The 22,752-nt window shown below is 45.4% G+C and overlaps 1 protein-coding gene across 2 annotated transcripts in view; it reads right to left on the bottom strand.

The window, feature by feature from the left end:
- Positions 1 to 17,677, bottom strand: part of LOC130276825 (SITS-binding protein-like) — a 93,011-nt gene extending 75,334 nt beyond the window's left edge. The window contains exons 1-2 of one of the 2 annotated variants that reach the window (XM_056526721.1): positions 17,635 to 17,677; positions 14,270 to 14,789 (exon numbers count right to left, since the gene is read on the bottom strand). In XM_056526721.1, coding sequence (XP_056382696.1) covers positions 14,270 to 14,789; positions 17,635 to 17,636 — 522 coding nt within the window. In that variant the 5' untranslated portion in view covers positions 17,637 to 17,677. Of the gene's footprint in view, positions 1 to 14,269; positions 14,891 to 17,634 lie in introns of those variants that run through there. The other variant, XM_056526722.1, reaches the window with a different exon arrangement.
- Between the last annotated feature and the right edge of the window lie 5,075 nt (positions 17,678 to 22,752).

Below are 22,752 nucleotides of genomic sequence, written 5' to 3'. Positions count from 1 at the left end.
AGCTCTTTGGTTTTGGTCAGAGTGGAGTTAGGAGTGTGACTGTTTGAGTGGACAGGTGTCTTTTATACTGATAACAAGTTCACACAGGTGCCATTAATACAGGTAATGAGTGGAGGACAGAGGAGACTCTTAAAGAAGAAGTTACAGGTCTGTAAGAGACAGAAATCTTGCTTGTTTATAGGTGACCAAATACCGTATATACTCGAGTATAAGCCGACCCGAGTATAAGCCGAGGCCCCTAATTTCACTCCAAAATCCCAGGAAAAGTTATTGACTCGAGTATAAACCTAGGGTGGGAAATACATCATCCCCCCCCCCCCCCTGTCTTCATCCAGACCCCCGTCATTAACATCCTCATCATCATCACCGCCTGTCATCATCCAGACCCTCATCATCATCACGTCATCATCCCCTTGTCATCATTCCACACCCCCCCTTCATCATCCCCTTGTCATCATCCCCACCCCCCTTCATCATCCCCTTGTCATCATCCCCACCCCCCTTCATCACCCCCTTGTCATCATCCCACACCCCCCCTTCATCATCCCCTTGTCATCATCCCCACCCCCCTTCATCATCCTCTTGTCATCGTCCCACACCCCCCCCTTCATCATCCTCTTGTCATCATCTGATCTCAGTGGTCTTCAACCTGCGGACCTCCAGAGGTTTCAAAACTACAACTCCCAGCAAGCCCGGGCAGCCATCGGCTGTCCGGGCTTGCTGGGAGTTGTAGTTTTGTAACCTCTGGCGGTCCGCAGGTTGAAGACCACTGCGGCCTTCGACATCATCCAGCCCCCTCTCACCCCCTTTAGTTCTGTACAGTACTCGCCTCCGCTCGGCGCTGGTCCGGTGCTGCAGGACTGTCCGGTGAGGAGGTCGTCCGGTGGGATAGTGGTTCCGGGATGCTATCTTCACCGGGGGCGCCTCTTCTCCGCGCTTCGGGCCCAGAATAGAGGTGTTGCCTTGACGATGACGCAGAAGTACGTTGGTAATGAACGCACCTCTGCGTCGTCGTCAAGGCAACGTGACTATTCTGGGGCCGGGCCCGAAGCGCTTAGAAGAGGCCTCCCCGGTGAAGATAGCAGCCCGGAACCACTATCCCACCGGACGACCTCCTCACCGGACAGTCCTGCAGCACCGGACCAGCGCCGAGTGGAGGTAAGTACTGTACAGAACTAAAGGGGGTGAGAGGGGGCTGGATGATGTCGAAGGCCGCAGTGGTCTTCAACCTGCAGACCTCCAGAGGTTTCAAAACTACAACTCCCAGCAAGCCTGGACAGCCGATGGTTGCCCGGGCTTGCTGGGAGTTGTAGTTTTGAAACCTCTGGAGGTCCGTAGGTTGAAGACCACTGCGGGTGGAGAGTTAACTCGAGTATAAGCCGAGGGGGGTGTTTTCAGCACGAAAAATCGTGCTGAAAAACTCGGCTTATACTCGAGTATATACGGTACTTATTTTACACCATCATTTGCAAATAAATTCTTTAAAAATCAGACAATGTGATTTAATGGATTTTTTTTCTCATTATGTCTCTCATAGTTGAGGTATACCTATAATGAAAATTACAGCCCTCTCTCATCTTTTTAAGTGGGAGAACTTGCACAATACGTGGCAGACTAAATACTTTTTTGCCCCACTGTGTGTGTATGTATATATATATATATCTATATATGTATACACATTATACACTAGGTATTTATATGTTAGTTATGCACTCCCAGCAGTGTAGATGGGAGAATGTGACACTCAGAGAAGGATGCAGTGGGTGCTAGATGTCCTGCTTTATTTTAAGAGTGGTCAGACTTTTTTTTACAGCCACTTAAGATGTAGTTTACTTGATGTGCTAAGTCTAAGGCGTCAGTCAACCTGTGCCCACAGGCTCCAGACATGTAAATTTGGTAATTCATTTACAGCAAGTCTATTTACATTATTACAGTATTTCGGTACATATCATTTTCTAAAATACAAGCCTAAAGCCTAAGCTTTAACAAGATAAATAAATAAAAATACATACATAAATTAATAATATATAAATACATATTCTGGCAGCTGGTAAAAAAAAATAGCTAGCTGGCTGTTAAATCTCTATTTGCCGCAGTGCTGGTGGTCCATTTGGTTGGTGGCAGTAAAGAGTACAGAACAGTAACCTTAGGATCTACAATACATCAAAGGCCTCACACAGAAAAAAGATGGTGTCCTTATAGTTATAGAGAGAGCAATCATGCAAGTCTAAGACAACATTTCACACTAATAAAAAACCTAACAATCTTAGTAAATCAAGGCCATTGGTATCCTTAGGAGTCTTAAGCCAAGACATTTATGACCACTTGAATACAAATCTAATAGGCAAATGAAATTTCCCATGTCACCATAAGTTGGCCTCCATAACTTGTAGTGTAGTGACATAAATCCAATTACAGGACTCTTTCAAGGTCCTGTAATTGGAATAAGTACATTGTAAATCTTTTAAGAAGGATATAGAGGGGGGAAGTCTGGTGCCAGTAGGTGCAAAAATTCCATCCATAATATCATATATTACAATTGCTGCAGTTAAAAAGCCCATATTAACGCTTTATAGACTACTTAGATTAACCTCTTTACTGCCTTAGACCAGCAGGCATACTGGAATTCACCCACTTCACTGCTCCTGACCACCAGATATACTTATATTAAACCCTCTACTGCCCTAGACCATGACAGATCCTTAAATTAAGCCTTTCACTTCTCTAGACCACCAGGGATTTTGAAATGAACCCCTCACTGTCCCAGACCCCTTGCTGCTGTATACCACCATGGAGCCTTACACTAATGCCATCACTGTCATAGGGTCATAGATGTCCTAGGCTCATTGATACATGCAGGAAGTGATGGCTAGCCCATCTAGTCTTATCACACAGACGTTCTAATGTACCACAAACTTAAAAATGTTATTGATGGTTTTAATAGGAAGGTGTCAATACACACAGGCCATCACAGTTTGCTGTGTATGAAACAGTGTAGCCATGAACTAGTCAGAGTACCCATGCTGACCTCTGTGGGCTGGTGAAAGTGCTTATGATGAGCAAGTGGGAATCAGAGCTGGACAATGAAGCAATGAGTGATGGTCTGATAAAATATGTTTTCTTTTTGTTAGCTCATGTGTAACTAACCTAGGAAAGCCAGAGAAAGGAACACACACTGCCTTCTCTGGAATATTATACCCTGAGCATGGTCCTGCTGGAGACTTACTTGAGTCACTACTTTGACATGTACCACCTACCTAAACAGACCAAGTACCTCTGTGTGCAGAAGCATAACTTTTAGCTTCTGGGCCCTGATGCAAAATCTGGTCTCTTATGGGGCACATGTGCTTTGGGGCCCCTTAGGCACCAGGGCTCTGGTTCATCTGCTACCTTTGCACCCCCTATAGCTACTCCTTTGACACATTATTCCCCTGTCACACTGCAAAAAGTGCTTAGGAATGGTTTGAAGAACAAAGCAATTAGATCAAGGTGTTGACTTAGGCTTCAGATACCCCATGTAAAGACTCACGGCAGTAGGCAGGATTCTCAGGAGGTAGTGGATCCGCTGGACCTGTGTGGCAGATGACGTGGGCCGTGCCGAGGAGCGGAGTCGAAGGTGCCACTGGTTTTCACCAGAGCCCGCCATGGCACACAGGTCGCTACCCCTGGCATAACTCGACCACACAGGCGGCTGAGGTGATGCGAGGCACAGGAGGGATAGGCAAGACATGGTCGGGATAGCAGAAGGTCAGGGCTGTTGGCACAGATGCGTAAACGGGAATATAGCTGGGGGTCAATAGGCAGGCGGCAAGGAGCAAGGTCACGGAATGCAAGGGTCTGGAACATGGCAAGGCTTAATAACAAATGCTGTAAGGCACTGGGGCAACAAAGATCCAACAGGGAGTGATGGGAGGTGCAGATATTTATAAAAAAAAAACAGTGCAGGTGCAAACCATAATTACAGGCACGCTGTCCCTTCATCAGAGAGCTCCAGCGCGCACGCCCTGGGAGGTGGGGGCACATGCGCCAGCACTGAGTGAAGACAGAGGAAGGAGACGGGCACGGAGGTGAGAGATGGGCTGGGATTCACATACGGGCACGTCCCACGATGTGAATCCCAGCCCCGTTGGCTAGGGAAGTGAGAGGGGTATGTGCTCATGGCCAGCGTGTCTGGCCGGAGTGATAACTGTAACACAGTACCCCACCCCTTTGGTCTCCCCCTCTTTTTGAGGCTCAAAAAATGCTTGAGGAGATTACGGTCCAGGATGTTTTCCTCTGGCTCCCAGGATCTCTCCTCAGGACCAAATCCCCTCCAGCCCACCAAGAAAAATTTTCTTCCTCAAAACTGTTTTAGAGGCTAAAATTTCTTTGACCTGGTAAACATCCAAAGAACCAGAGACGGGCATGGGAACAGTGTTCTTTTGTGAGTAATGGTTGACTACCAGAGGTTTAAGGAGAGAGACATGAAAATAATTGGGAATACGTAGAGAAGAGGGCAAACAGAGTTTATATGAGACTGGACTGATTCTTTGTAAGACCTCGAACGGACCCAGGAAACAAGGACTCAGCTTGTAGCTGGGAATCTTGAAATGAATGTATCTGGAGGATAACCCAACTTTATCACCGGAAGAGAAGGACAAAGGAGGTCTTTTCTTATCTGCCTGGGCTTTCATGTGTGAGGAGGCAAGAGACAAAGAATGCCGAGTTTGTTGCCAAATGGACAAGAAGTCTCGGACGAGATCATCAACAGTTGGCACACAAAGACGAAAAATATGTTGAAGAAAGTGCTTTGCCAGCTGTGGGGCAGATGGAAGACCTGGGAGCGGAATGAAATGAGCCATCTTGGAAAATCGATCAACCACCACCCAGATGACCATGTTATTACGAGAAGGAGGCAGATCAGAAATAAAGTCCATAGTTATGTGGGACCAGGAGTCTCCGGAATGGGAAAAGGCTGTAAGAGTCCCGAAGGCCTCTGCAGAGTAGTTTTGTCACGGGCACAGGTGACACATGAACGGACAAAATCGGTCACATTGCATTCAATATGCGGCCACCAGTAATGCAGGGAAATAAGTTGAAGGGTCTTTCGTATTGCAGGGTGACCAGCCAGCAAAGAAGAATGACCCCAATTCAGGACTTTACATCTCAGTTTGACAGGCACAAAGGATTTCCCAGAGGGAACTTTCTGAAGATCGGCAGGAACTGCTGAGATCAATCGTTCTGGAGGAATAATGTGCCTAGGTGTGGAATCCATTCCAATGACATCGGAGGATCTGGAAAGAGCATTGGCTCTGACGTTTTTGTTAGCGGGACGAAAATGAATGAAGGAATTAATTCTGGAAAAGAAAAGAGACCACCTTGCTTGGCGGGGATTCAATCGCTGAGCAGACTGGAGGTATAGAAGATTCTTATGGTCTGAGTAGATGCTGACCGGATGAGGAGAACCTTCTAACAAATGTTGCCACTCCTCCAAGGCAAGTTTAATAGCAAAGAGTTCTCGATCACCAAAGGAGTAGTTCCTTTCAGCAGGCGAGAAAGTCTTAGAAAAGAAACCAAAGGTCACAGTCTTGCCCTTGGAATTCTTCTGGGTAAGAACGGCACCGGCTCCTACAGATGAAGCATCTACTTCCAAAGCAAAGGGTTTCTCCGGATCAGGTCTTGTGAGCACGTGGGCAGAGGCAAATCTGTCTTTAAAGGGAGTGAAGGCCTCTTAGGCCTCAGGAGGCGATGACTTAGGGTTAGAGCTCTTCTTAGTAAGAGCCACTATCGGAGTGACCAAGGACAAGAAATGTGGGATGAACTGACGATAATAATTGGCAAAGCCCAAGAAGTGTTGAATAGCCCGTAGTCCAGTAGGGCGAGGCCAATCTAATACTGCAGTCAGTTTATCAGGGTCCATCTAAAGGCCTTGATGAGAAACAATGTAACCGAGAAACAGGAGTCTAGACCTCTTGAATAGGCATTTCTCCAGTTTGACGTAAAGATGACTCTTCCGGAGGCGCTGAAGAACCAGAAAAACATGTGATCGATGCTCCTCTAAGTTGGATGAGAAGATAAAGATGTCATCAAGATATACAACTATACAGGTGTAAAAAAAGATCTCGGAAGATATCGTTGACAAATTCTTGAAAGACAGCTGGAGCATTGCAGAGGCCAAAAGGCATCACGAGATACTCAAAATGTCCATCACTGGCAATGAAGGCCTCTTTCCATTTGTCTCCTTCGCAGATACGACTAAGAATATATGCTCCCTGCAAATTCATCTTAACCTTGGCTCCCCGTAGGCGATCATAAAGTTCAGAGATCAGAGGAAATGGATAATGATTTTTGATTGTGACCTTGTTACGTCCCCTGTAGTCAATACATGGACGGAGAGAACCATCCTTCTTCCCCACAAAGAATAATCCTGCTCCGGCAGGAGAGGAGGACTTTTGGATAATTCCCTTTTGGAGGTTCTCTTGGCAATATTTTGCTATGCCTTATGTCTCAGCAACAGATAAAGGATAGATTCTTCCTAGAGGGGGTATAGCTCCAGGCTGTAAATCAATGGGGCAGTCGTAAGGACGATATGGTGGTAGTGTCTCGGCCTGCTTTTTGCAGAATACATCTGAAAAATCTTGATATGGGAGGGGCAGGCCAGGCATAGGAAGAAGAGAAGAGACGGCTTTTGACTGGACTGGCACAAGACAGCTATTTAGGCAAAACTGTCCCCAGTGTGGGATTTCTCCTGTTTTCCAGTCAAGTTGAGGAGAATGATGTTTAAGCCATGGAAGACCGAGAAGAAGCTCTGGAGTACAATGTGGTAGTATATAGAACCCAATTTTTTCCTTGTGCAATACTCCTACTTGCATGACGAGAGACTCTGTGCGGAATAGCACCTTACAGTTCAGATTTTGTCCATTAACAGAAGAAATATACAAGGGCTTAGCCAGCTGAGTCAAAGGAAGTTGATGTTTATGGACCAAGGAAGCGTCAATGAAGTCGCCAGCGGAACTTGAGTCCAAAAATGCAGAAACAAAGAATGAAGACTTGGCAGAAGTATTGACTTGAACAGGGATGGTCAATCGAGGAGAGGTAGTATTCACACCTAGGGACGCCTCTCCCACCTGTCCTAGGTGCGAGCGTTTCTCAAACGCTGTGGACGTATAGCACAGTCTTTGGGAAAGGGCTCCGGACTGCACAATATAGGCAAAAATTCTCATTGCGTTGTTGGGATCTTTCCAGCTGCATTAAGTAAGAACGGTCCACTTGCATAGCCTCTTTGGCAAGAGGCAAAGAATACTGTAGAGGTGGATGTTGGAACACGGGTGCCAAGTGAGTAAGTCGCTGTTTTTTCGGGCAGTTTCTCTCCATGCAAAGTTCTTCCTGCCTCTTGGCAAAACGCACATCAATTCGAGTGGCTAAATGGATTAGTTCACAGAGGCTAGACGGAGGATCTAGCATCCTTAATTGTGCTAGACAGTCCTTTTTTGATTGTAGCACACAAGGCCTCATCGTTCCAAGCCAGTTCTGAGGCAAGAGTGCAGAATTGAACAGCATAGTCGCCAACGGAGGAGTTCCCTTGGCAGAGGTTTAGAAAAGCCATCTTGGCAGAGGAGGCTCGTGTGGGTTCTTCAAATACACTGCAGAATGCAGCAAGGAAGTTCGACAAGTTAGAGGAAACGGGATCATTTCAATCCCAGAGAGGTATAGCCCAAGCCAGAGAAAAGACTGACCACAAACACCACCTTAGCTTGTTCCGTCAGGAACTGATCCGCCATGAGCTCCAGATGCATGGAACACTGAGTCACAAAGCCTCTACACATCTTTGGATCATCATCATACTTCGTGGGTAAGGGTAGACGAAGCTTGGATCTGGAAGGAGCAGCAGGAACAGGGGAAAAGACTGGAGCACGTTGCCGCTGCTGTTGCTGCATGGCTAGAAGCTGTTGCCTCATGGGAGACAATTGGCTCAGTTGTTGTGACTGACTGCTAACTGCTGCGACTGTAGAACTACGATGGAGGGAAGATCCGTAACTTCAGCCAGAGGTACCTCAGCGGGGTCCATGGCCGGATCTTACTGTAAAGACTCACAGCAGTAGGCAGGATTCTCAGGAGGTAGTGGATCCGCTGGACCTGTGTGGCAGATGATGTGGGCCGTGCCAGGGAGCAGAGTCTAAGGTGCTGCTGGTTTTTACCAGAGCTCGCTGCAAAGCGGGATGGTCTTGCTGCAGCAGGAGGCACCCAGGTCGCTACCCCTGGCACAACTCGACCACACAGGCGGCTGAGGTGATGCAAGGCACAGGAGTGATAGGCAAGGAGAGCAAGGATAGGGAGCAGGAGGTCACGGCTGGTGGCACAGGTGCGTAAACAGGAATGTAGCAGGAGGTCAATAGGCAGGCGGCAAGGAGCAAGGTCAGGTCACGGAATGCAAGGGTCTGGAACACGGCAAGGCTAAACAACAAATGCTTTCTCTAAGGCACTGGGGAAACAAAGATCCGGCAGGGAGTGATAGGAGGTGCAGATATTTATTTAAAAAAAAACAGTGCAGGTGCAAACCATAATTACAGCATGCTGGCCCTTTAAATCAGAGAGCTCTGGCATGTGTGCGCCCTAGGAGGCGGGGGCACATGCGCCGGTGCTGAGGGAAGACAGAGGAAGGAGATGGGTACGGAGGTGAGAGACGGGCTGGGACTCACAAATGGGCACGTCCCGCGATGCTAATCCCAGCCCCGTCGGCTGGGGAAGTGAGAGGGGGGATGTGCTCAATGCCAGCGTGTCTGGCTGGAGTGCTAGATGTAAAACCCCAGTTCTCAATCAAATCAGGGATGTGATGCAAAGACAAGTCCCTTAAATGAAGGCCATGCCTCATGACATATAGGCCTGAAAGGGGAACTCTGGTACTCAACTTGTTATTCCCTATCCACAGGATAGGTGTCTGATCACAGGGGGTCCAACAGCTGGGGCCCACCTCGATCTCCTGCATAGTGCTTCGTTGTTCAAAAGATTTGTTTTCAAAACAATGGCTCTCCTTGTGTATGTAGCAATGGTGGTCAACATGCCCCTTTCATGCACTCATGGCTCATAGATACACAAGCGCTGTACTTGAATATCTCCGGCACTCCTATAGAGATGCATGGAGGAGGCGTGTCAGCCACCGCTCTGTGAAATAGTCAACACTGATATGTGCACGGAGAGGTAGTCGCTCTGTGTCTGGGGAGAGTCGGGGCGCTTGGCTGGAGATCGCCGTGGGACGGGGGTGGGGCATTGGCCCCAGTGATTGGACCCCCACAATCAGACCCTTATTCCCTATCCTGGGTTCACCCTATAGGCTAAGTAGGCACCCGCCTATAGTGCACTTTTGATGGGGGGCGGACCCCCCTGCGCTCTGTTCAGTATGTGCCTGGAGAGCTTCCCCCCCCCCCCCCCGTGCGTTCACACTGTCACTCACAGGTACGCAGCAGCAATGCCCCCCATACTGAGCGCTTCTGCACAAAGCAGAAAGCAGTTTGTGTCTGTCTGCATGTAGAATAGTGCAGAACTGAAGCTGCGTCCAGTCAGCCAGCCGGCACCTTGTTACCTGGTCCATGCAGGGGGTGGTGACTCGTGCCCCAGACTGACACTGCGCCCCCAACAGCCACCAAATGCAATGCACATTGATTCAAATATTGCCCGCTCCAAACAACCGTGTCACCCTAGTAGTAAAGGTAATTATATGAGGAGGAGGTTTGTTACAGTGTGTCACCCCAGTAGTAAGGTAATTACATGAGGAGGATGTTTGTTACAGTGTGTCACCCCAGTAGTAAGGTAATTACATAAGGAAGAGGTTTGTTACAGTGTGTTATCTCAGTAGTAAGATGATTACATGGGGAGGAGGATCGTTACAGTGTGTCACCCCCGTAGTAAGTAGATTAAATAAGGAGGAGGTTTGTTACAGTGTGTCACCCCAGTAGTAAGGAGATTACATGAGGAGGAGTTTTGTTACAATGTATCATAACCGTAGTAAGGTAATTACATGAGGAGGAGGTTTGTTACAGTGTGTCCACCCAATAGTAAGGAGATTACATGAGAAGGAGATTTGTTACAGTGTTTCACCCCCGTAGTAAGGTAATGACATGAGAATGAGGTTTGTTATAGTGTTTCACCCCGTTAGTAAGGTGGGGGTGACAAAGGGAGGAGCCAATGGGCGGGGTCAAGGGGCGGCAAAACTAGCTTTCGCCTAGGGTGGCAAAAATCCTTGCACCAGCCCAGGTCTTGTGTAGTTTGAGCCTCAACAGGTTGATGCTGTTTTGGCAGTTCAAGGAGACTCCTAATACAATAAACTCCAAGGCTGAAGCCCAGAGTCACTAACACCCCTTTTCCAACCTACCTCTAAAGTATAACTTTTAATATAAATTTAAGAAATTAAACTCTGAAAAATGATGGAGACTGTATGACTGTATAACCTCTTAAGGGTATTCGGTGCTGCAGTTCACCTAATATAGCTCCAGCACAAATTTACATTAAAACATAATTGTCATGCCATCCCAAAATTAGTTTTGCCATTGTTTCCTCTTGACAATGACTTAATTGAAAAATATTGCCATTGCTTTTTCTTGACAATGCATTCTACATTCCGGATTCTGCAAATTTCCTCAGCAGAGTCCATTTCCTCGGCAGAGTCCATTTCCTCGGCAGAGTCCATTTCCTCGGCAGAGTCCATTTCCTCGGCAGAGTCCATTTGAGTCAATGGGACTCTGAATTCTGTCCAGAATCTGTGTGTTGAGCGCAAGAATATCTGCATAAATTCAGCACAAATTGGTTTCGCACATTCCGCACAGAATCTGCAAAACCGTGAAAAATCTGCTGCCAGTTTGGCGGAAAGGAATCTGAGCGGAAATACAGAAATTCCACCATTCCATCAGGAATACCTTAATTTGCATTTCATGGAGGAAAGAATGGAAAGGGGGAGACATGATCAAATTCTTTAAATATGTAAGAAGGAGCAAAAAAAGGTTCCTTGGGGGAAAGATCAGAAGCAATATTGTAAAACATAATTTTTCTGAGAAAGTAGTAGATACCTGGAACAACCCTCCAGCAGATGTGGTTGGAAAATGAACAGTTAGTCTAGGTTCACAGTATGGAATCTGCGGCCAGAAAAAGTGCAGTAGTGTACTCTGCCTGGATTGCCCTAAAAGAATGATCTGCTGAAATATTGAAATCTGCAGTGGAATCCTATTGACCACAATGGGATTCTGCTGCATTGAAATTTCTAAGCAGAATTTTGCTCAGAAATTTTGCAGTGTGAACCTAGCCGAAATGACACCTGCTTTTGATAAACATATCTATTCGTAAAAAAGGAAATAAAAGGACAGACTAAATGGGCCTTATGGTTTTTTTCTTCCTGTTTCTTTGTTTCTCACTTTATAATATACTTTTTTTTTCCTATTCAGATGCATTAATATCATGCAGTAATAGTAAAGCTTTAATAATTGTTGAAAGATTTATATGTGACTTTTTTCAATTGATACTTTGTTGTGTATGCAAGTGCATGTGACACAGCTCAAGGTATTGATATATGGACTGTAACTATCTCTTTACAAAAAGTGTTCCATGTCATCAATGGACATGGCATGTATACATAGATACTTAAAGGGGTATTCCGCCCTTAGACATCTCATTCCCTATCCAAAGGATAGGGGATAAGATGTCTGATCGCAGGGGTCCCACCGCTGGGGACCCCAGCAATCTCGGCTGCGGCACCCCAGACATCCGGTGCACAGAGCAAACTTCGCTTTGTGCCGGACGACTGGCGATGCAGGGCAGAGGCTCATGACATCACGGTCATGTCCTGCTCATGATGTCATGACCACGCCCCCTCAATGCAAGCCTATGGGAGGGGAGGTGACGGCCATCACGCTCCCTCCTGTAGACTTGCATTGAGGGGGCATGGCCGTGACGACACGAGCCTCCGATGCTGCACCCGACGCTCTAAACGAATGCCGGGTGCAGCAGGTAGATTGTGCTTAACCACTTAAGGACTCAGGGCGTACCTGTACGCCCTGAGTCGGCTCCCTTTCTATAACGGGTCGGGCCCGGCCCCTGACAACAGCTGGGACCCGTGGCTAATAGCGTGTGGCACTGATCGCAGTGCCGTGCGCTATTAACCCTTTAGACACGGCGTTCAAAGTTGATCACCCCCTCTAAGGTGAAACTAAACTACTCCCGGCTAGCTCAGTTGGCTGTTCGGGACCGCTGCGGTGTCCTGAACAGCTGGAACACACAAGGAGGGTGCCTACCTTGCTCTTGCATGTCTGATCGCTGAATGACTGCTCAGTTCCTGAGATCCAGACATGAGCAGTCAAGCAGCAGAATCATTGATCAATGTTATTCTATGGGATAACAATGATCAATGTAAAAGATCAGTGTGTGCAGTGTTATAGCCCCCTATGTGAACTATAACACTGCATAAAAAAGTGGGAAAAAAAGTTAATAAGGATCATTTAACCCCTTACCTAATAAAAGTTTGAATCACCCCCCTTTTCCCATTTAAAAAAAAATGTGTAAATAAAAATGAATATAAACATATGTGATATTGCCGTGTGTGGAAATGTCCGAATTATAAAATTATATCATCAATTAAACCTGCACAGTCAATAGCGTACTCGCAAAAAAAATCCAAAGTCCAAAATAGCGTATTTTTGGTCACTTTTTGGTCACGATCAAAAAGTCAGATAAATACAAAAATTGTACTACAGATCACGGCGCAAAAAATTAGCCCTCATACCACCCCAAACGCGGAAAAATAAAAAAGTTATAGGGGTCAGAAGATGAGGATTTTAAACGTATACATTTTCCTACATGTAGTTATGATTTTTTCCAGAAGTACGACAAAATCAAACCTATATAAGTAGGGTATCATTTTAATCATATGGACCTACAGAATAAAGACAATGTGTCATGTTTACCAAAAAATTTACTGCGTAGAAACGGAAGCCCACAAAAGCTACAAAATTGTGTTTTTTCTTCAAATTTGTCGCACAATGATTTTGTGATAGAAATGGTGGCACAAAAAATAAGCCATGATATGGATTTTTAGGTGCAAAATTGAAAGAATTATGATTTTTTCTTCAAGGTAAGGAGGAAAAAAAGAAAGTGCAAAAAGTGCAAAAAGGGGTACTCCGCCCCTAGACATTTGGATAGGGGATAAGATGTCTAGGGGCGGAGTACCACTTTAAGTATCTCTCTTGCTTTGAATGATACAATATTAAACATAGTAAATATAGAGAGCAAAATATAACCCATACGTCAGGCGCTGTTCAAATTTCCAAGGTAAAATAACATAGCCAAAGCAATAAGGCGGTTAAAGTGCAAGCAGGCACTATATATATTTTAGAGTAAGAACCAATGTCGTGTTTCGGAGGTAGAACCCTCCTTCCTCACTTTGGCATCATGCCAATCTGAGGAAGGAGGGTTCTGCCTCCAAAACACGCCATTGGTTCTTACTCTAATAAATATAGTGCCTGCTGGCACTTTAACCACCATATTGCTTTGGCTACTTTATTTTTCCTTGGAAATTGGAACAGCGCCTGACGTATGAGTCGTATTTTGCTCTCTATATTTACTTCACTGAACAGGATTGGGTTCCCCACCCCTGTGACCCAATAGGCTTATTAGTTCATTCCGATCAAGCTTCTGACTGCACCCCTATCTAGGGGTGATAAGCGGAATTTATCCACTATAAGGTGAGCGGCCAACTGTAAGGCTGGTGCCCTGTGTCTTGGGTAATACATGAGGCACGGTCCCTCTTCTTTCTTTTTTTATTATAGATACAATATTAAACATAACCCCCACATTTTAGGGTCACATCTACTCAAAATGTACATTGGATAGTCAGGTCAGATTTAGGCTAAGTTTCCACTTGGTTTTTTTTCTGGCAGTTTTTGAGCCAAAGTCAGAAATGGATCCATAAGTGAGGAGAAGTATAAGTCCTTCCTTTATATGTCCTATTCCTTTTGACTACATTTCTGGCTTTGGCTCAAAAACTGCAGTGGCAGATATCCAAAAACTGCCAGAAAAAAACAAAAACAAGTGGAAACTTAGCCTTAATGCTCTAACAATATTTACATTAGAACTCATTGATGCCTTATCTAAACAAACCACTCATGTACCTTCTTCCTACAGTCTCATATATTCAAATATTAGGGGCATTCAGTCATCAATTTGCACCAACCTAAAAGAAATTTTAAACCTAAATATTTTCTTTCCCTTAAACCTAAATATTTTCTCTCTCTTATACATATAAACATACCTTTAATTTAACATCACAATGTATTGGGGTCCACGTAATATTGTAGCACTCAGTCCCAGCTGAGGATTTTCGGTCTAGTGTAATCTTAAGGTTGGTTATAGAATCCCATGTATAACAAAAGTCAGTCTTATTAAGCCAGCATAAGTTTTTAACAAAATTTTGTTCCATGTCGGGAAAATTTCCAACATCGATTTCCACGTAGGTTTTGTTTTCACTCAACGTCTGCAGTATGAGAGTGTGAGTATTCCTTTCCCATATCAGTCCACTGACTGTTCCTTTCAGGATCCAGTTTTTGTTAGGTTGGTCCATCACCTGCCAATAGATAATGCCAATAGTCATAATGAAGAATATCGCGACCCCGATACAGGCGACAGCTCCTTTCCATGTTTCGTTCATTTCCTTGAGTCCAACATCCCAGTTAACATCAGGGATAGGGCTGGGGTTCCTTGTACGTGTGTGAGGCATCGCAAACAATATCAGTCTGGTTATAGTATCACTCCCCTGATAAAATATGTTTCTCCTTTATAAGAAAAGAACATCAAACATTATGTTGGATAAAGCATTTTCATATGGGAGCTTTGCAAAGCCATTTCCAACCTAACACATGTTGTAACAAGTAAAAGGGAAGTTCTTCTAATCTAGTTGTACTCTGTGCTCTCAGCAGAAGAAGAGAGCCTTGAAATAGCTACAACTGGCACTAAAAGGAATCAGCTTAGAGCCGTCCCACTGCCAGATTTGTCTCAGGTGCTTGAGCAATGACGTCTCCAGCATGTGGACTGGACCTACTCATTGACACCACTTGTGACCCTAGAAAACTTTCTTCACTTTCCAACTTTAGCTTTAAGACTCCGTCATGACAAATGTGTTCATTTATTTGTAGATATTTTTCCTTAGATATGACTTGTTTAAGAAAACTAGACTTTTAGTTGTAGGATTCTTAGCCCACCTTATGCCTGGAGGGATTATATCATTTTATGTGCACATCAGGTAATTTTTCACCCCGGGCGTACATCATGTGTTCTACAAATGTATCAAAAAGGAGAGTGCTCTTCATAAATAGCTGAAGTTTAAAGGGGTACTCCACTGCGACAGCATTTGGAACATTTAGTTCTGAACGCTGGGTGTGGGCTGCGGGGGTTGTGACGTCACGGGCGTCACACTTCTCATGATGTTATGCCACGCCCCCTCAATGTAAGTCTATGGGAGGGGGCGTGGCAGCCACCATGCCCCCTCCTATAGACTTACATTGAGGGGGCGTGGCATGACGTCACGATCCCTGCAGCCCACACCCAGCGTTCAGAACTAAATGTTCTGAATGCTGGGGCAGTGGATTACCCCTTTAAAGGGGTAGTCCAGTGGTGATAAACGTATCCCCTATCCTAAGGATAGGGGATAAGTTTCAGATCGCTGGGGGTCCGACCGCTGGGGCCCCGACCGCTGGGGCCCCCCGCGATCTCTATCAACGGTGCCCCGCTCTCTGGCCAGATAGCGCGTGTTGACCACCGTACGCAGATGTGGCTGATACGCCCCCTCAATACAACTCCATGGCAGAGCCGGAGATTGCCGAAGGCAGCGCTTTGCCTCTGCCATAGAGTTGTATTGAGGGGGTGTGTCAGTCGCCCCATACAGGAGATCGCGGGCGGCCCCAGCGGTCGGACCCCCCGCGATCTGAAACTTATCCCCTATCCTTAGGATAGGGGATACGTTTTTCACCACTGGATATTTCCTTTAAGCACGTTTCAACATGCAGTCGGGGCTGGAGTGAGATTTCGCAAAAAGTTAAGTGATGGTGCAAAAATAGGCCACAATTTTTAATTGTCTCATTTGATAAATCAGTTACCAGTTTTACCAAAAGTGAAAGCTATCCAGACTGCAATAATTAAAAAGAAGAAATAAAATGAAAAAAGACGGCTGTAAAAGTCGCAAAATATGCAAATGAGGTTCAAGTGCCCAAGGGGCATTCCCCAGCATGGCCAGAGCCCAGGTAAGTCCAGACCATGTCACCTTTGCACCTTCTTGCATCTGCCTACCTTGTTTGACTGTCATCCACTAAACAAAGAGGACATGGGCTGGACTTACCTGGGCTCTTGCTCTGCAATAAGAAGACATTGGTTTAGTGTGTTAACCTAATAGTTAATTTATTTTACTAATGCCTCCAGTAACAGTTCATGTTCTAGTCCAGATCTTTTTCAAGTTGAGCATACTGTACACACAGTTGATTTTTAAAGTAGACCTGTCAGTAGGACAACAGGGGTGTAACTAAACCCATGGCTAGATAGGTCTAGTCTACGGTATTCCCGGGGTGCATTTTGAGTCCTTTCCAGAGCTGAGATATAAGCCTTTTGGTTAATATGTTAAATTACCCAGGGGGAGTTCCCCAACATTGCAAGAGCCCTGGTAAGTCCAGCCCATGTCCTCTATTTCACAACACCCCAGTCCACTAGTAACCACCTACCCTGTTTGACTGACATCCACTAGATAGATAAAGAGAACATAGCTGGGCTTACCTGCGTTCTTGTCATTATAACGTCAGCGCTCCGGCCAGACTCGCTGGCCATGAGCGCTCTCCTCTCATGTCCCCGCTGTTGGCGGGGTTGGGATTCACATCGCGGGACACACCCGAATGCGAGTCCCAGCCCATCACTCACCTCCCTGGTCTTCCGTGTTCTCAGTCCCATCACACGTGCCCCCCCCTAGGGCACTCGCACACCAGAGCTCTGTGATTTAAAGGGCCAGTACACCCTAATTAGTGTCATCACCTGCACCCTGTCTATAAGTATCTGCACCTCCCCCTGCCCTGTGCCGGATCTTTATTGCCCTAGTGCCTGAGAGAAAATGACTGTGTTTCCTATGTTCCTGTCTATCCGTGTACTTGACCCTTGTTCCGTGACCTGACCCTGCTACTGTGCCACCTGTCCTTACCTTCAGCTATCCTGACCTCGTCTTGTCTTTATCCTTTGTACCACGCTTCATCCCAGCTACCTGTGTGGATGATTCGTGCCAGGGGTAGCGACCTGGGTGCCGCCTGCCACAGAAAAACAATGCCACTTTGCGGCAGGCTCTGGTGAAAACCAGTGGCACTTTAGACTCCGCTCCCTGGCACGGCTCACGTCATCATCCACACAGGCCCAGAGGATCCACCACCTGCCATGACCCTTACAGTCATGAAGAAACACCCTCTGGGCTCTGTTGTATATCTCACCAATGAAGAGGACTATTGTAATTTAAAAAAAGTATGTCTGAAATCATAATGACAAAGCCTATGTAATTCATACCCCTGTTTTGTTTTGTTTTTTACTGAATATGCATACTAATTTTATAAATGCACATATATGTCACTACATAAATGTACATCTCCAACTTACATTGTTCTGTGTTAAGCAGGTGTATGAAAAAGCCAGAGAAAATGTTACCACCACCACCACTGTGAGTGAGCCTGATAATACAGTATCTGGTCCCAAGGAAGAGAATAGGTTTTGACTTTTGACATTTTCTTTATTTCTTGTCCAGAAGTCCATTAGGTCCCCTTTATCTGGGAGCCTCCTGGCTGTTCCAGGAGAGTTGACAACTATGATTTTGTATACCCCATATTATGTTCATTGAGCTGTGGAGAACAATTGTGAACTAAACAAGGTAGACAGGCTACAACAAATGTTGTTATTTTACAAATCACCAGTAGATGTCAGTAAATTATTACTTTGCTTGTACAGTATATGGAGTGTATAAAATCCCCAAACCTAGAGGAATATTACCCAGTTTTTTACGCACTAACACAAATAACAGGTACTATATGGGGCAAATAATGTTAATTTAATAGGTAAATATTCTGGCTTTCTGAAACTAACCTTAATCACATGAAAATGAATTATTTTAGTTAATGCTATATGTTTCACCAGATCAAGTAGAGGAAAAAACAAATGGAATTCTCAAAAAAAAAAAAAAAAGATTCCCAATTATAACTTTGTTGCTTCTCCCTGGGCTTTTATGAGGGCACTAAGGGGGATATTTATCAAAACCTGTGAAAAGGAAAAGTTGCTGAGTTGCCCATAGCAATCAATCTGATTGCTTCCTTCCTTTTGCAGAGACCTTGTTAAAAAGGAAAGAAGCAATCTGGTTGCTATGGGCAACTGGGCAACTTTTCCTCTGGACAGGTTTTGATAAATCTCCCCCAAAATGTTGCAGCCGTACCTCGCTACTGCTCTGCTTTTAGGCATTATATTTTCTTTAGAGGCTGGTATATTGTCCAGTACTAACACTGTGACATTACATTAAAAGTGACATGAGAAGGGCTCCCGATCAACAAGCTTTTTACTTATAAAGACTGTATAACCCTAAGTGACTGCCAAAGTCCCCACAATCTTTGTAAGGAAACGGACAGTGGCACCTCCAAACATGGTGGTCCATGCCAGGCACAGCACTCAAGTGCAAACAAGACACACAACCTGAAACCATGTTAAAATACTCTACATGCATTTTACAATACCAATAAGTTTAAAGCAATAAAACGTGTGACAAAAATTCTGTACATTAAAGTGGGGTCACTTACATACTCTTTACATTAGCACCACACATAGTGCCCGCATAAGGACAACCACAATATTGCCCCTGTTACCACATAACAATATCTGATGCAGACATGGCACACGTATGGAATACATGCTTTAAATATACAATGCATTCGCATAGGCATACGTATTCAGCAGTGGCGTGGCTTTAGAGGTCACAAAGGTCGCTATTGCGACCAGGCCTTATAGACCTACACTGTGCAGCAGTAGGTTGGGTTGACAGGTCGAGCCCTCGGGTACTGTCCGTGGGCCGGGTTCTGAGGGGGAGGCCCCTAGCTTTAAGCATACTTTGTAAAATAAAAAATAAAAAAACAGGGCAGGCCTCGCTTTGGGCTGGCCTATAGCACAGTCAGGAACATTGCTCCTTTAAGAGCAGAGGGGCTGCTGGGAGCAGACGTGCCACTCACTGGCCCGACGTGTCCCTGCCTGTGACCGCCGCTACATCCCCTACATGGCACCTTAGCAAAAGCAGCAGCCTCCATTGCATCTCCTCTTCCTCGGACCCCACTGCAACCCAGGTGAGTGGTGGGCCACAGGGCTGATCTCCTGGGGGGGGGTAAGAGGATGGATGGGAGTGAGGGGTATGTACACTGCTCAAAAAAATAAAGGGAACACTTAAACAATACAATGTAACTCCAAGTCAATCACACTTCTGTGAAATCACACTGTCCACTCAGGAAGCAACACTGATTGACAATCAATTTCCCATGCTGTTGTGCAAATGGAACAGACAACAGGTGGAAATAATAGGCAATTAGCAAGACACCCCCAATAAAGGAGTGGTTCTGCAGGTGGTGACCACAGACCACTTCTCAGTTCCCATGCTTCCTGGCCGATGTTTTGGTCACTTTTAAATGCTGGCGGTGCTTTCACTCTAGTGGTAGCATAAGCCGGAGTCTACAACCCCCACAAGTGGCTTAGGTAGTGCAGCTAATCCAGGATGGCACAGATTTGCCACAAGCTGTGGCAAGAAGGTTTGCTGAGTCTGTCAGCATAGTGTCCAGAGCATGGAGGCGCTACCTGGAGACAGGCCAGTACATCACGAGACATGGATTAGGCCGTAGGAGGGCAACAACCCAGCAGCAGGACCGCTACCTCTGCCTTTGTGCAAGAGGAAGCAGGAGGAGCAATTCCAGAGCCCTGCAAAATGATCTCCACAGGCCACAAATGTGCATGTGTCCACTCAAATGGTCAGAAACAGACTCCATGAGGATGGTATGAGGGCCCGACATCCACAGGTGGGGGTTATGCTTACAGGCCAACACCATGCAAGATGTTTGGAATTTGCCAGAGAACACCAAGATTGGCAAATTCGCCACTGGCCCCCTGTGCTCTTCCCAGATGAAAGCAGGTTCACACTGAGCACATGTGACAGACATGACAGAGTCTGGAGATGCCGTGGAGAATGTTCTGCTGCCTGCAACATCCTCCAGCATGACCGATTTGGCGGTGGGTCAGTAATGGTGTGGGGTGGCATTTTGTTGAGGGGCCACACAGCCCTCCATGTGCTTGCCAGAGGTGGCCTGACTGCCATTAGGTACCGAGATGAGATCCTCAGACCCCTTGTGAGACCATATGCTGGTGCGGTTGGCCCTGGGTTCCTCCTAATGCAAGACAATGCTAGTCCTCATGTGGCTGGAGTGTGTCAGCAGTTCCTGTAAGAAGAAGGCATTGATGCTATGGACTGGCCCACCCATTCCCCAGATTTTTATCCGATTGAGCACATCTGGGACATCATGTCTCGCTCCATCCACCAACGCCACGTTGCACCACAGACTGTCCAGGAGTTGGCAGATGCTTTAGTCCAGGTCTGGGAGGACATCCCTCAGGAGACCATCCACCACCTCATCAGGAGCATGCCCAGGCATTGTAGGGAGGTCATACGGGCACGTGGAGGCCACACACACACTACTGTGTGAGCCTCATTCTGACTTGTTTTAAGGACATTACATCAAAGTTGGATAAGCCAGTAGTGTTGTTTTCCACTTTGATTTTGAGTGTGACTCCATATCCAGATCTCCATGGGTTGATAAATTTGATTTTCATTGATAATTTTTGTGTGATTTTGTTGTCAACACATTCAACTATGTAAAGACGAAAGTATTTCTTATGATTAGTTCATTCATTCAGATCTAGGATGTGTTATCTTAGTGTTCCTTTTGAGCAGTGTATATTTAATGGATGTGTGTATTTATGTGTGATAGATGTGTGTATATATGATGTATGTATGTACAGTGGGGATCAAAAGTTTGGGCACCCCAGATAAAAAAATGTATTAATGTGCATAAAGAAGCCAAGGAAAGATGGAAAAATCTTTGGACTTTGAGGTCTGGGAAGGAGGGCAGAAGAGCCTAGAGAGGACTTAGGGTCTGGGGAGGGGACAGAGGAGCTTGTAGGAGGTGGAAGGGGTCAATGGAGGGGGAAGAGAAGAATGTAGGAGGACTTGGGGAGCGGAGTTCAGAAGAGCCTGGAAAGGACATACTGTATGGGTCTGGGAGGGAGTGTTCAGAGGAGCCTGGAGAGGACTTAGGAGTCTGAGGGGGGGGGGGATGTAATAAAGGAGTGGGAAAGAAGACTTAGGGGCCTGGGGGGACAGCGGAACCTGGAGGACAGAGGGTCTGGAGAAGGACAGTTCAGGAGTGGGATTCAGCTGAACTGAGAAGAAACAGTGTGTGCCAGTATTATTATTATTATTATTATTATTATTATTATTAATATTATTATTATGGACACAGTGTGTGACAGGGTTATAGTCCGAGGGTACAGTGTGTGGCAGTGTTATATTCAGGGGCACAGTGTATGGCATTATTATATTCAGGGGCACAGTGTGTGCCAGTATTATTATTAATATTATTATTATTATTATTATTATTATTATGGACACAGTGTGTGACAGGGTTATAGTCCGAGGGTACAGTGTGTGGCAGTGTTATATTCAGGGGGTACAGTGTCTGGCAGTATTATATTTAAAGGGTACAGTGGGTGACAGTATTATATTCAGGGGCACAGTGTATGACATTATTATATTCAGGGGCACAGTGTGTGGCAGTATTATTTTTATAATGATTATTGTCTTTATGTAGAAGATGAAGATCTGCTGACAAATTGTCCGGGCATTAGACTCTGCAGAGAAGATGAATCTGGAGAGGGGAGTTGGGGGAATTTATTCATTTTGAAAAGGCCTCTGAAAAATGAAAGAAGCAATCTGATTGGTTGCTATGTGAACCCTCCTGTGCACCCTCCTTACTTAGTCTGGAAGCTGAAATACTACTGGGATATATCTCTAAGAGATTTTTCAAGGGGGGAAATTGTGAATCCTGTACACTTACTTTTATCTAATCCCTATGGTTCGGGCATACAGTGCTGTATCCCCCAATAAGATCACATAGTTAAAAAAGATTAGAACCAGGCACCAACTGGTGTTGAAATGTTGTAATAACAGTTTAGTGTCGAACATGATTATGATGGCGTGTTAGGATAACATGTTATGGTGTCAGGCCAACGTGCCATAGCAATCATGTTAATACATATCCTTTGTATACACAGTATCTACGTAACTTATACATTTCAAACTAGAATTACCCAATAATAGGATCTCTATTTTACTCCTTAAGGACATATTAATAATAACATACAGTATGGACATAGTCTCAAGAACTTTTAGGTAATTGCTTATAGTGTCAGACAATATAAATGACCAATTAGGCTGTAACTAACAACTTCTACAACTAGATTTCAGTTATTTTTATTCATCATGTTGCTTCTTTACATCTCATGTTGATCCTTTGATAGCTAAAAAAAAACTTTACATGTGTACTCAGCAGGAGACATTGCTTTCTCAGTTGCTCCTTGCTTCTGGCACCATGTTTCAGAGATGGAGCCTCCTTAATTATGCGCAATGGATATGGAGAGTAACAA

The sequence above is a fragment of the Hyla sarda genome, chromosome 6 (genome assembly GCF_029499605.1).
Source record: "Hyla sarda isolate aHylSar1 chromosome 6, aHylSar1.hap1, whole genome shotgun sequence".
NCBI lineage: Eukaryota > Metazoa > Chordata > Amphibia > Anura > Hylidae > Hyla > Hyla sarda.
The sequence above is the reverse complement of the archived record's forward strand: the minus strand, read 5'-3'. Positions and strand labels throughout refer to the sequence as shown.